Raw genomic sequence first — 12,759 nt, 5'->3', positions numbered from 1 at the left:
CGTACGTGTCGCTTCCAGATTCTGAAAACTTCAACTTAGTGTATTTTTTCCACTTTTGCATGCTTCCTTTCCATCCTCTAAGTCCTTCCTGCCCTATAAAACCTGAAAACACTTAATACACATATCACGACATCGAATGATAATAAGAGAAGATTAAAATTAGCAAATTTAACACCAAAGAAATATGTTTTCAATCATAGCATGAAATTAGGAAGGAAAATATAAAACATGAAATTTCTATGAATAAGTGTGAGAATAGTGGATAAAATTCACTCAATTTAGTACAAAATAAACCGTAAAATAGCGGTTTATCACTTACTCCATAGGAATTTTCTCTGCAACGAAATCAACGTTTCTGCCACTGCCTTTGGCATCTTATACAAACTCAAATAGTACACCGGCAAGCTATTCAACATAAACTTAATCACGACTAACTTGCCCACTTTGTTAAGGACTTTTGCCTTCCACAGACTAAGCTTCTCCTCTACCTTATCAATTACCGTTTTCCAAGTACTGACCCGCCTTGGGTTCACTCTTAAAGAAATGCCCAGGTATCTCATTGGAAGGTTCGCCTCCTTACATCCCAATAAGTTACACATATTGTGAGTCCATGGCTGTTCACAGTTGATTGGGATAAGACTGGATTTATCGAAGTTTATGCTTAACCCCGACATCATCTCAAAGCACCTCAGCAATCTGGCATAGTTTCTGATGGTCTCCTCCTCTGGTGGGCAGAACAATATAGTGTCATCTGCAAACTGAAGATGTGACAACTCTATATTATCCTTGCCAACCAGCAAATGCGAAATATGTTTGTTTTTGACTGCCTCCCCTACCATCCTATGCAGAACATCAAAAACCAGAACAAACAATAATGGAAACAATGGATCGCCTTGTCTCAATCCCTTCTCAATCTTAAATGGTTTAGTTGGTGAACCATTTATCAAAATTGACATCGAAGCGGTACCAACACACTCCTTCACCCATTCCCTCCACCTCCAACCGAAGCCCATCTTTTGTAGTACAATATCCACAAAGCTCTATTTTACCCGATCATATGCCTTCTGAAAGTCTAATTTAATGATCGCCGCTTCCTTCTTCCTCATCTTTAACCATTGTACAGTTTTCACATGCAATAAGTGCTCCATCATGAATTTTCTAACCCTTCACAAATGCACTCTGGGTCTCTCCTACTAGACCTAGCATCACTGACCTCATCCTTCGGACCATCACTTTAGAGATTACTTTATATACGCATCCAACCATGCTGATCGGCTGGAGGTCCTTAATCTCCTTGGCTCCAATGAACTTGGGTGCTAGTGCCACCCACGTAATATTCGAATCAGAAGGCAGCCTTGATGACCGAAAAAAGTCCAGCACAGCTGACGTGAACTCTACACCAATATTATCCCAGCACTTTTTAATGAAATTCGTGTTATACCCATCACTTTCTAGAGCCTTCGATGATTCACAATCCTAAACCTCCTCTCTAACCTCCTCCATTGTCGGTATTCTCTCCAAAGCTATTGACTCTTCTACATCAATCCAATTAACTAAACCATCCCTAAACCCCACGACCGGCGATCTCTCCTGGTGATAGAATTCCTTGTAAAACTCTCTGATAGCAATCTTGATCCGAGCTTGATTTCTTATCAGTCTTCCATTGATTACCAAAGCATCAATTCTATTATTCCTCCTTCTTGCCGATGCCAAGTTATGAAAGTACCTAGTGTTCTTATCCATATCCTTCGCATGCCTGGATCGAGACATTTGCTTCCAGTGTATGTCTTTTCTTACATATCACCGCTTGCAACAACTTACCGGAGCCTTCCTTCTAGCCTCTACTATACCAACATTAACTCCATTGCCAGTCATATCATCTATCATCTTGATCTCCTCTTCAAAGCGCTGAATTTTCTTGTCTATGTCTCCAAAATTGTCCTTATGCCATCTCCCCAAAGGCATCGTTAAGGCCTTCAGCTTCTCTATGAACTGCAACTCGCCAAGATTTCTCCATTCCTCCCTGACCATACTTAGAAAACCCTCATGTGAAAACCAAGAATCTAAGTTTCGAAAGGTCGTGGTCCGTCTCTGATTTTGGAATCATCAACTATAATTGGGCAGTGATCTGACAAAGCTCTTGGTCCACCTTTTAATCGAATCTCCGGAAATTTCTCAATCCATTCCACACTCAATAGATCTTTATCGATTTGACTGCAAGAACGGCCTCTAAACCATGTAAATTTTTGGTCATTCAATGGTAAGTCCACTAACTGCATATGTTGGATCCAAGCCTTAAAATCTTCTGCCGACATTGTTAAGTTGTGATGTCCTTTCCTCTCTTTAATCTGTATAACTTCATTGAAGTCTCCCATGTAACATATCGGAACCTGACATAACCCAGCTACAAAGCTCAATTCCTCCCACACAGTCAGTTTATCCACTCTAGTATGAGCACCATATACTAAATAAAAGGCACAATTGAATTCATTTTTTGATAGGACTCCTTCAACACATAACCATCTCTCCCCTTTGTAACAGTTATTCATTTTAAACAGCATCTCATCCGACATTAACAACAGACCTCCAGACGTGCCTTCTGAACCTACAAACTCCCACCCCACAGCATCACTCTCCCAAATACGTACTACATCAAATTTAGTCACAACTTGCATCTTAGTCTCAATCAAACCTAACATATCCAGTTTTTTCTTCTTTTTTAGTTCTTTTACCATGCTTGACTTTCCAACACCCCTTAACCCCCTAACATATCAAGTGCTAAAAACTATTTTAAAACATTATTACACACCTTTTTTAGTTTTTTGGGTCTGCATCTTCGTGCCTTTTCTTTCTGCTTCGCCAATCTCCTCTTTTGAGCTAGTGCTTCATTCTGCACTTGAAGAATGGTCGTGATGTCATCTTCTTCGTTGTACTGCACCGCTCCTGATTCAACAGCCAATTCTCACGTTCTTCTATTTTCAAGCATCTGCTCTTCCCGTTCCATATCTGTTACATCCCTGTTTTCCTACTTTTCAGTGCCAATCTCCACGGCAGCCCCGTTTCCGGTACTGCCTCCATCAAGGCCCATACCATTCAATACTATATAGTCAGTAGGGGCGCCTCTTCCATCCTTAACTAAACTGTCTTGACAGTCCGCAGTGATTTTCCGGATCGCTACAGATAGGAGTGGCAAAAAAGCTCCTCTCTTTTTTACTATTAACTACTAAATAATATATATAATTTCACAACCATATTAATAAATTTATAATTTCTAAAGGCATAAAAAAATTATATTTTTTATATTCACAAATATTAAAGTCTTTGTAATTATAAATATCTAATAAACATAATTATAAACCGAGTTTTCATCCAAAAGATAATTATAAATATTATCTCCAAAGCAAAATAAACATAATTATAAATATTGTCTCCGAAAAATTGGGTTAGGAAAAGTTGCATTTTGTCCAAAAAATCGCAAAAATACCCCATTGCAAAAAAAATTAAGCCCGGCGGGGAAGCCTGCCCCGCCAAAGCCCGCAGTTTAAGCGACGCTTATTAGGCAGGCTTTCGCTCTTTGTCAGTCCCAAATTTCCAGCCTGGCCTGCTTTTTGGCGGGTTACGCGGTCCGGCCCGGCGGGTTTAGGCCTGTTTGCCACCCCTAACTACAGACCTCTCCTCTGCTTCCTCCTCTGGCCCCCCGTCCCTGGACGAATGAAGTCCCACCATCGCCGGCACTAACCAGTTCTCATCAGACGTCGCGGGCTCCATGAGAGGATTCCCATCGAACGAAACTCGAGTGTAGCCTTCACCATCACAGGCCCGTGAAGACCCTCAAATCCATGAACCTGTCGCTGCCCAGCGGTTTGGTGCGCTGTCTCACCGAGTGAATTAGGCGCGCTGTCGCGGTCAAGATGCTCCCCTTCAATCTGTTGTTAAGTAGCGGCGCCTAACCCAGGATTGGGAGAGTTCTCAACCCGCCAGAGACACAACCGACCCGGATCCACCATCAGTCCGGCACTTGTGACCTCTTCAGCATGCATTGGGCTTCTGTTGAGAGGGATTGGGCTTAAGCTACCTCCATCAGCACAATTGGCATGAGACACCTTATTGGGCCAACCAAGAAGCCTTGTTTGCTTTTCTTTTTTCCACCGCAAGTCACCTTTATTCAGCCCATTATTATTGTACTCCCAACTAATAGTATTTTCAGATTCTGCATCTTTAATTAACAAAACATTATATCCCTTCAAATCAGCACTTCCCTCTAAATTAGAATAATCTGTTTTCCTTGATTTTTGAATTTGAAATGAATTGCAATAACTCCATTCATTCAAAATATTCTTAGGAACTACTAATCTACCATTATCTGCTTCTTCCTCCCTTGGCACTGCCATCATCAACTCAACCACCAAATCTCTGCTTGCCACTGGCACTCTGGTGCTCAAGCTGCTTGCAGCCAAATTCTCGCACGCTTTTGTGGGACTAGAATCCCCTGTCTCTCCAAGCATGCACTCCCGTCCGTAACTCTCATGACCAACCTCTTTAACTAGGACGTCGAATCCACTAGTTCCAATTATGATGTGAACCAACTCTTTAATTATGTCCATACTACAAGTATCAATTTGTATCCGTCCCACACTGAATGAAAGGCATGATTCAGTGGCTTTGTCACACCCAATAACTTCTCCCAAATGGCTTCCTATTATCTTGAACGTCTCTGCTGACCACGTATGCAAAGGAACCCCAAAGCATTCTAACCATACCCTTCGAGTTTCACTACGCTCCTCATCGTCCCATCTCCAAACGCTATGGAAAAGTTGTAGCAAGTTGTTAATTTTGAACGTGTAGGCATCTTCTGCACTCAAAACACTGTCAAAGGTCATAAGTGCTTTGTAGGCTCCTAGTTCTCGTACTTGTACAACCTATGAAAAATTCTTTTCAATCATAAACTTTAAGGATCTATAGTCAATAGCCTTTATATTTCGCCTATTAGGCTCCTCTGTAACTACTCAAGATTCTCTTTTGCCACAGGAACTTCCATCTTCTTCGTCCACCTATTGCCATGTGGATATTCTTTTTTTACTGCTTCTTCCTATTTCTTCCGCTTTTCGACATTCTTCCCTGAAAACCTTAGGCTCTCCTCATGTTGCGGTTGATACTTAACAATACTCCAAGCATTGCCGTCCTCTTTATGTCTCTTTACATTCTCCACTTCATTTGTACGTTAATACCTAGCTTCTCCTACTAAAACAATCTTCCCTCGTAACCTCTTTCTATTCATTTCCGCAATAGCCTTCGTAGCTCCACCCTTTGTTGTATACCGGATAAACGCAAAGATGTATGGTCTTCCATTTTTTGTTTACGTGATAAGTAAATATCATTTATTCGTCCCGTCCAGATATATATATATTACCATTTTTTTTATTTTCGTGAGAAATAGATATCATTTATACGTCCACTCCAGTTGAACAAGTGGTACAGCTCCCTCTTTGATATATCTTTAGGAAGATGATCTATAAAAATAGAGAACGATTCGTTTTTTAACCTACAATACTCTTCTCGATTCCAAACCCTCGGATCTCTACTAAATTGCCTAATTCTACCCCTCTTAGTGTTTCCCACCCCTCTCGCTCTCTCTCATCTCGCTCTCTCACTAAATTCAACTCAAATATTTTAACATTAATTATTTTAATATGTATTAGTGAGAATCTTATGTCTATGTATATGGACTAACTTGTTTTTCATAACTTATTGCATTGCATGTTGCAAAACTAAGTTCTTTTTCTATTTTAAAATTTAAATTTTTATGTTATTCAATCTTTTTTTTGTATCACTTTGATTTTGATCGCCAAATTCAATGATTATAATCAATGCTTTTAAAATTGTAATTCGAATATAAATTGTTAAATGCATTTAAATTGAGTATCACCATAAAGTACAGTAAAAAGCTAGTTGAATTTAATTTTTCTAAAGTTTTAAGGACATACCGACTTTTAATTTATTAATGGAGATAATATTTAATTTGGTATTTAAATTTGTAAGTAAATTTTAATTTAATTTTTAAAATTTTAATTATTTCTATTTAGTCTATAAATTTTATGAATGTGATTCATATTTTAAAAATAATTTTTGATTCACAGACATTAATAAAATGCTGACATAGACATTCGGATATTATATTTGACTCTGTAAAACGACTTCGGTTTGGTTTTGGCAATCAATTAGCCAAAAAATATCATAAATAGTATTCATTGGAATTTTTTCTCCCAATGTAAGTGATGCAATGTCGCTTTTTGGACTATTTGAGTTTTAAAACTAAAACTGCACCATTTTACAGATTTTAACATGGTATCTGATTGTCTATGTCAGTACTTTATTAATGTTTGAGTATTGAAAATTATCTTAAAAATTAATGTTAATTATATTTATAAAGTTTAAGAACTAAATATAAGCCATTGAAATTTTAGAGACTAAATTAAAATTTTAGTATAAATTTAGGAACTAAATTAAATGTTAACTTTTTATTTATTAATGATTTATTATTCACTAATAGTTCATTTTTAGTCCCGTTTAATTTTAATGGGTAATTTGAGTTTCAATAATATAATTTGATTCTTATTAAAGTCAGGTAAAAGTCAGGTAAAGTTAGTAGACTTTTATATAGTTTAATGAATTTTATGATTTAAAAAAAATTTAAATTATACAGTTGATTTTTACACTTTTAGTGAAATTACAAATTAGTTCTTACACTTTAAAAGTTTATAATTGAATCTCTAAAGAGAAATAAAATTTGTAATTTAGTTTCCACCGTTCAAAAAGTGTTTGATTTAACAGAATATTCTCAATATATTCTCTATTTTAAACATGTGAGCTGCGCATATTTGATAATAGGGACCAATTTGTAATTTTAATAAAAGTATGGACATCAACTGTGTCATCTAACAATTTGAAAATGACAAAAAACTCTCTAGGCTATCAGAACCTACCCCGCCCCTCTCCAGCTCTTTCACTCTCACTTTCTCACTTTCTAAAACGACACTCCAACTCCAACACTCTCTTTCTCTCACCTCGGTTCATCGTCGCCGCACCAGATCCACTTCATTTGTGCTCACGAGTCGGGTCTCGCCTCCTTCTTCCATCTCGTCTCTCTCATCCGGCGACTTTTTCTTTTCTTCCAATCCCAATACTAAACATCGATAAATGGAAGAGAACAATTTCAATCCCAAACATGCTCAAAGCGAACAATTCAATGTCTAAGAAGAAAATAGCAACAAATCAATATAAAAATAGCAACTCAATTTATCAGTGGATCCGGCGCGGCGACGGAGGCGAGAAGCACGATGATGGTGAGCCGAGGTGAGAGACAGAAAGTGTTGTGTTGGGGTGCCATTTTGGAAAGTAAGAAGTGAGAGTGAGAGAGCTTGGGAGGGCGGGCTGGATTCAGATAGCCTAGGGAATTTTTAGTCATTTTCAAATGGTTAAATTACATGGTTGGTCCCCATACTTTCACTAAAATTTTAAATTGGTATCTGTTGTCAAATATGTGCAACTCACATGTTTAAAATAGATAATATGCTGAGAATATTCTGTTAAATCAAACACTTTTTTGAATGGCGGGAACTAAATTACAAATTTTAATTCTCTTTAGGGACTTAATTATAAATTTTTAAAGTGTAAAAACCGATTTGTAATTTCACTAAAAGTATAAAGACCAACGGTGTAATTTAACCTAAAAGAACTAACATTTCGTTTTGTTCCTATCTAGTGAGTGTAGTCGATGTATAATCCTAATTACTAACAGGAAAAAGATTTTGGTTACATCTTGATGAGGAGGTATACGTCGATTTTTTTTTAAAAATATTGGAGGATGTGAATATCTACAAAGATATTATGACGGTCAGTATAATAGTAGGGAAGTGAGTGAGAGCTAAGAATTGGGATTTTTCTCAGACCTTTTTTGTTTGCCTAATTACCTTTTATATAGCCATATGTTTCGGTTGACAAGACTAGCTTTTCCATTATCTGAAATTTACAGTATGAGATTGTTACGAGAATCTCTCATTTAGGGGATGAATAGCTCCGTTACGTTTGACTAGATTGTTGTGCATAATAGTTATTTTTGTCGTTTATTTCGATTCTGAGTTATAAGCAACGAGTCCGAGTTTATCGACATGGAACACGTTTAATAGCGGAATTTTATTTTAAAAAATTTAACAGCTAAACAGTCAACCGCTTTTTAATATTTTTTGGTGAACAACCAAGAGAAAAAATAAAAGAGCAGAAAAGAAAAAGAAAAGAAATTAGGTTCTTAACAGCAAGAGAGGACAAACCACCTCTGGCGGCTGGTACCAAAGGTGAACCTCATCAGCTCCGCTACCTCCAGATTCCATCTTTGCCAACCGATCTGCCACGACATTAGCTTCTCTCGAGATAAGCTCAAAACGAATATCCCAATCCATTCTTAACTTCAAGTCAAAGATCAGTTGTATCACTTCTTTTTCAAGATGCCAGAGTGGAACTTGCCAACTAGTCACTAGCTCAAAAGTTGATGCGCAATCTGTCTCACAGACAACAAGCTTAAGACCCGCCTCCCAAGCCCAAGCCAAACCTTTCCATATACTCCACAACTCCATCTTGATGACACTAGATCCAAAGGAATTTCCTGAGCATCCCATTACCCATTGACTGGAGCTATCGCGAATTACCCATCCAAAACCAGCACAATCATCTCCCAAGTTCCGTGTACATAAGGATGAAGAGGAGAGATGTCGCCGAAAACGCAGATATTGAGTTGGTACAGCATCATGAAGGCAAAGCCACACTAGGAGCCTCAACTTTTCAGGGACCCGCGCCTTCCAAAGCCAAAGCCAATTGATATTCCTATCCCAATTCAACTTATTCTGAATTAACCATAAATATCCTTGTTTAGCAGAGTAAAGAGTGTGCTCCCAACTCCAACCCAAATCACGACTAGAAGCCGAAATATGTACTAAACTAAGAATGTCTTCCCTTAAGTCCATAGGAATAAAAGAGTAAATCCTCTCCAAATGCCAAACTCCATCACGGTAAACATCTTCAATGGTCAAAGCAGCCTCACAAATATCAAGAAATTCAACCCTCGCTCTTACTGGCCCAGAGTGCAACCAAGAGTCAAACCAGAAATTCTTAGAAAAAGCTCCCACTTCCCAAACAAACCCTTCCTTTAATACGGAAGCTGTGTGCACAATAGACTTCCATATATACGATGAAGAACCCATTGCTTTAACTGCAAATAGGTTTCTATTCTGGAGGTATTTTTGAAGCATAATCTTGACCCACAGTTTCTCTTGATTCATCAAAATTTGCCAAACTAGCTTTCCTAATAAAGAAAAATTGACCAACCGCGACTCCCGCAAAGCAAGACCTCCAAACTTTTTTGGAGTCGTCAAAACTCTCCAAGATGCTAAATGAAGACCATGGTGATTATGACTACCACACCAAATGAAACTTCTAGTAAACTTATCAATGTTAGAGCACACACCTGATGGAAAAAGGCTTACTTGCATCCTATAAATAGGTATAGAAGATAAAACTGATTTAGCAAGGCAAATCCGACCAGCTTTATTAAGGAAGCGACCTTTCCAAGATGCTAGCCTATTAGTAAGCTTATCAACCACATCATTAAAATCAGCTTTAGTAACTCTGCCATGCTTAAGGGGGACACCAAGGTATTTTCCCAGAGAATTAGCAAATCGGATAAAAGAAATACCAGTGAAGAGATCCTTGCGTTGTCTAGAAACATTCATAGAACAGATAGCACGAGATTTGTCAAAATTCACCTTCAGACCAGATGCTCTGCAAAAGGTGGCCATAGTGTCCAAAACATGAAGCACTTGAGATTTCTTCGCTTTGCAAAAAAGGATAAGGTCCCAACCATTTTCCAATATTCCTTGAAGAAAAAAGCCTGAAAACCATCGGCACCTGGGGCCTTAAAAGAGTTCATGCCCATAACCACCTTCCTAACCTCTTCTTTAGAAACATTTCTTGTGAAACTTTCAATAGCCTCACGAGATAAAGAAGGTAATTCCTGATCCTCCATCACATCAAGTTCTACCTGTTCCACATTACAAAAAAGATCTCTATAAAATCCAATTGCACATTCTTCGAGTTCTTGCGGATCAGTACTCCATCTTCCATCCTCCAAAAACAACCCCTGAACCTTATTACGCTTCCTCCGCATAATGGTTTGCATATGAAAGAACTTAGTATTTCTATCTCCAAATCTGACCCAGTGCTCTCGGGATTTTTGATACCAAAACAACTCCTCTTGCATAAGCAGATTACTATATTCAGCCTGTAACTCCCTTTCTTCCTGTATGAGGGATAAAGCATCATCTCTCTCCATTCGCTGTTGGATACTGGTCACACGCCTCTCCAATTCCCTCTTTCTTTTAAAAATATTTCCAAAGACATCTCGGTTAAAGGCCAAAGCATCATCTCTGACCTGAGAAAGGCAACGAATAGGATTGGGTCTACCCTTGTCCCAAGCACCCCTGACCACCGACAAAAAACTTGGGTGATAAGACCAAGCTACTTGAAAACGGAAAGGTTTTACCCCGACTCTTCTATCATTACCTTGACATCGTATCATAATGGGACAGTGGTCAGAATGCATCCTCGCCAAATTCTCCACGTAGCTTTCCGGAAAACGAAAACACCAAGCATCAGTAGCCACAGCCCTATCCAGCCTCTTCGAGATGAACCGATTACCCTGCATATGTCTGAACCAAGTGTACAAAGATCCATGGGCTCCCAAATCAATCAAACCACACTCATCTAGGAGAGCTCCAAACCGCTCTGCCCTTCGAGAGACAGTTCCCACCTTTAACCTCAGATGAAAGAAAGATCTCATTAAAATCCCCAATAGCTAATAAAGGACCTGAATAATTTCTAGAAAAATCTGTCAAAACCCTCCAAGCTTCTTCCCTTTTGCTAGGAACGGGACTTGCATAAATTGCTGCACAGACCCAAGAAAAACCGCCATTCGAAAACTCAATACACACCACTTGCGAACTCGCTGCCACGACATTGCAAGATACTCCGGGCCATGCAGAGAGCACCCAAATACCTCCACTATGCCCCTGAGCTTCTTCAATATGAATAGGAGTATAACCTAATCTGTTCCAAAAGACAGCCATCTTTTGGAAAGCACAATGAGTCTCTAAAATGATAAAAATGTACGGATGAAAATTCTTTACTAATTGTTTCAGATGCCCCCGAGCCAGCTTATTTCCAGCTCCTCTCACATTCCAAGCTATAATGTTTGCACAATCCATATTAATATTACTTGGAGTGAGACCCACACCTCAGATTATTTGAGGGTAGTGAGTGGGGTCTCCACTGTAACCACACTGTGCCCATTCTCAACCGGAGAATTCTGAAGAGAATTAGGCCTTAATCTCTTTAAATTGCTTTTGAATGGCGTTTTAGAAGTCCCTGCGCCTTGCGAATAAGCCCCTGCCCGTTCTAAACCAGGTCCTTGCTTGCCACCCGTCACACCTTGAGCAGAGGTAAAACCTGACGAAGCTAATTTAAAGTTCCTCGCTTGTTTTAACACTTGATTGCCCTTACTTATGTGTAAAGATGATTCAACCACATTGATGCCTTTCATAGCAGGTTCTCCTTTAGCAACATAATTAGAAGATTTATCCACATAAAATTTTTTGGGAAAACAAAAGACTTCTCAATATTAGAAGAAAATGGCACCTGATCTATCTTCTCATGATCTTGTTCCTTGTCTTCATTCACCCCTGTTTTATCAATGTTCGCTGAAATTGAACTAATCAATTTACAGTCCACACCAACATGCCCATAACAACCACACGTATTGCAGACCAACTCAAGGCTTTCATATTCAACATCCAAAACCCTCCCATCCACCTCAACACTACGAGTAATGGGAACGCCTAAATCAATCTCCACACAAGCCCTCACATACTTCCCTCTTGCTGCCATCTTAGTTGCTACATCGACTTTCACTGGCTTTCCCACCGCAGCGGCGATCCTCAACATAGCCTTCTCATGGTAGTAACGAATCCCTAAGCCGTAAAAGCGTACCCATACCATGGTGATTCCAAAAACCTCCTCCTCTGAATAGAACTCAGGTGACCATGGTTTTACAGCAAGATAGAACCCAGATATCATCCAAGGACCACCAAGTAATACCCTCTCCTGATCTTCGAAAGCATCAAACTTCACCAGAAAATAACCATTTCCTACATCCAGAACTTGAAACCCACCCTTCAATCTCCACACCATACCCAGCTTATGCACCATTGCCGTGTAACTCATATGCTTGCCCAAGACTTTGACGACGATTGCTTCCTTATATGGTACAGATAACGCCGCCAGCCCTTCTTCTGAGAAGATGACCCGAGGAGGATGCGAATCCCCGTGGTTCCCTTTGATCACCTTGGCTAGCCTCTCTCCATCTAAAGCCTCATTCCAAAGCATAGAAGACGGAGACTTCTGTCCAGTCACCATGTCGCGGAAGGAAACCTTTTGAAAGCCATGTTCTTCCTTAGAAACCCTAGTACCCTCCTCCTTCTCACCAGATACAAACCCCCCGACGCTCTCCCCCTTAGTTCTACCGCCGGCATTACTGGTTACCTCACTGTGTGTCACCCTCTTCGTGAACCCCCCACTCACTCCGTCACTCATACCTAAACCCTAGCAGAAAGAGTACAGAAAGAGTACCCTGTTTTTAATTTTCCATTAATGTGC

At 39.3% G+C, this 12,759-nt stretch overlaps 1 protein-coding gene across 1 annotated transcript; it reads right to left on the bottom strand.

Annotated features, from left to right (window-relative positions):
- Window positions 312-1,013, bottom strand: LOC107620404. Its single transcript, XM_016322569.1, has one exon. It carries the CDS (start codon window positions 1,011-1,013, stop codon window positions 312-314), a length of 702 nt encoding a protein of 233 aa, XP_016178055.1.

The sequence above is a fragment of the Arachis ipaensis genome, chromosome B10 (assembly GCF_000816755.2).
Source record: "Arachis ipaensis cultivar K30076 chromosome B10, Araip1.1, whole genome shotgun sequence".
Lineage (NCBI taxonomy): Eukaryota > Viridiplantae > Streptophyta > Magnoliopsida > Fabales > Fabaceae > Arachis > Arachis ipaensis.
The sequence above is the reverse complement of the archived record's forward strand: the minus strand, read 5'-3'. Positions and strand labels throughout refer to the sequence as shown.

Coding starts and splice junctions, on each gene's coding strand:
- LOC107620404 (XM_016322569.1), bottom strand. CDS start 1,013: ATGGGCTTCGGTTGGAGGTGGAGGGAATGGGTGAAGGAGTGTGTTGGT.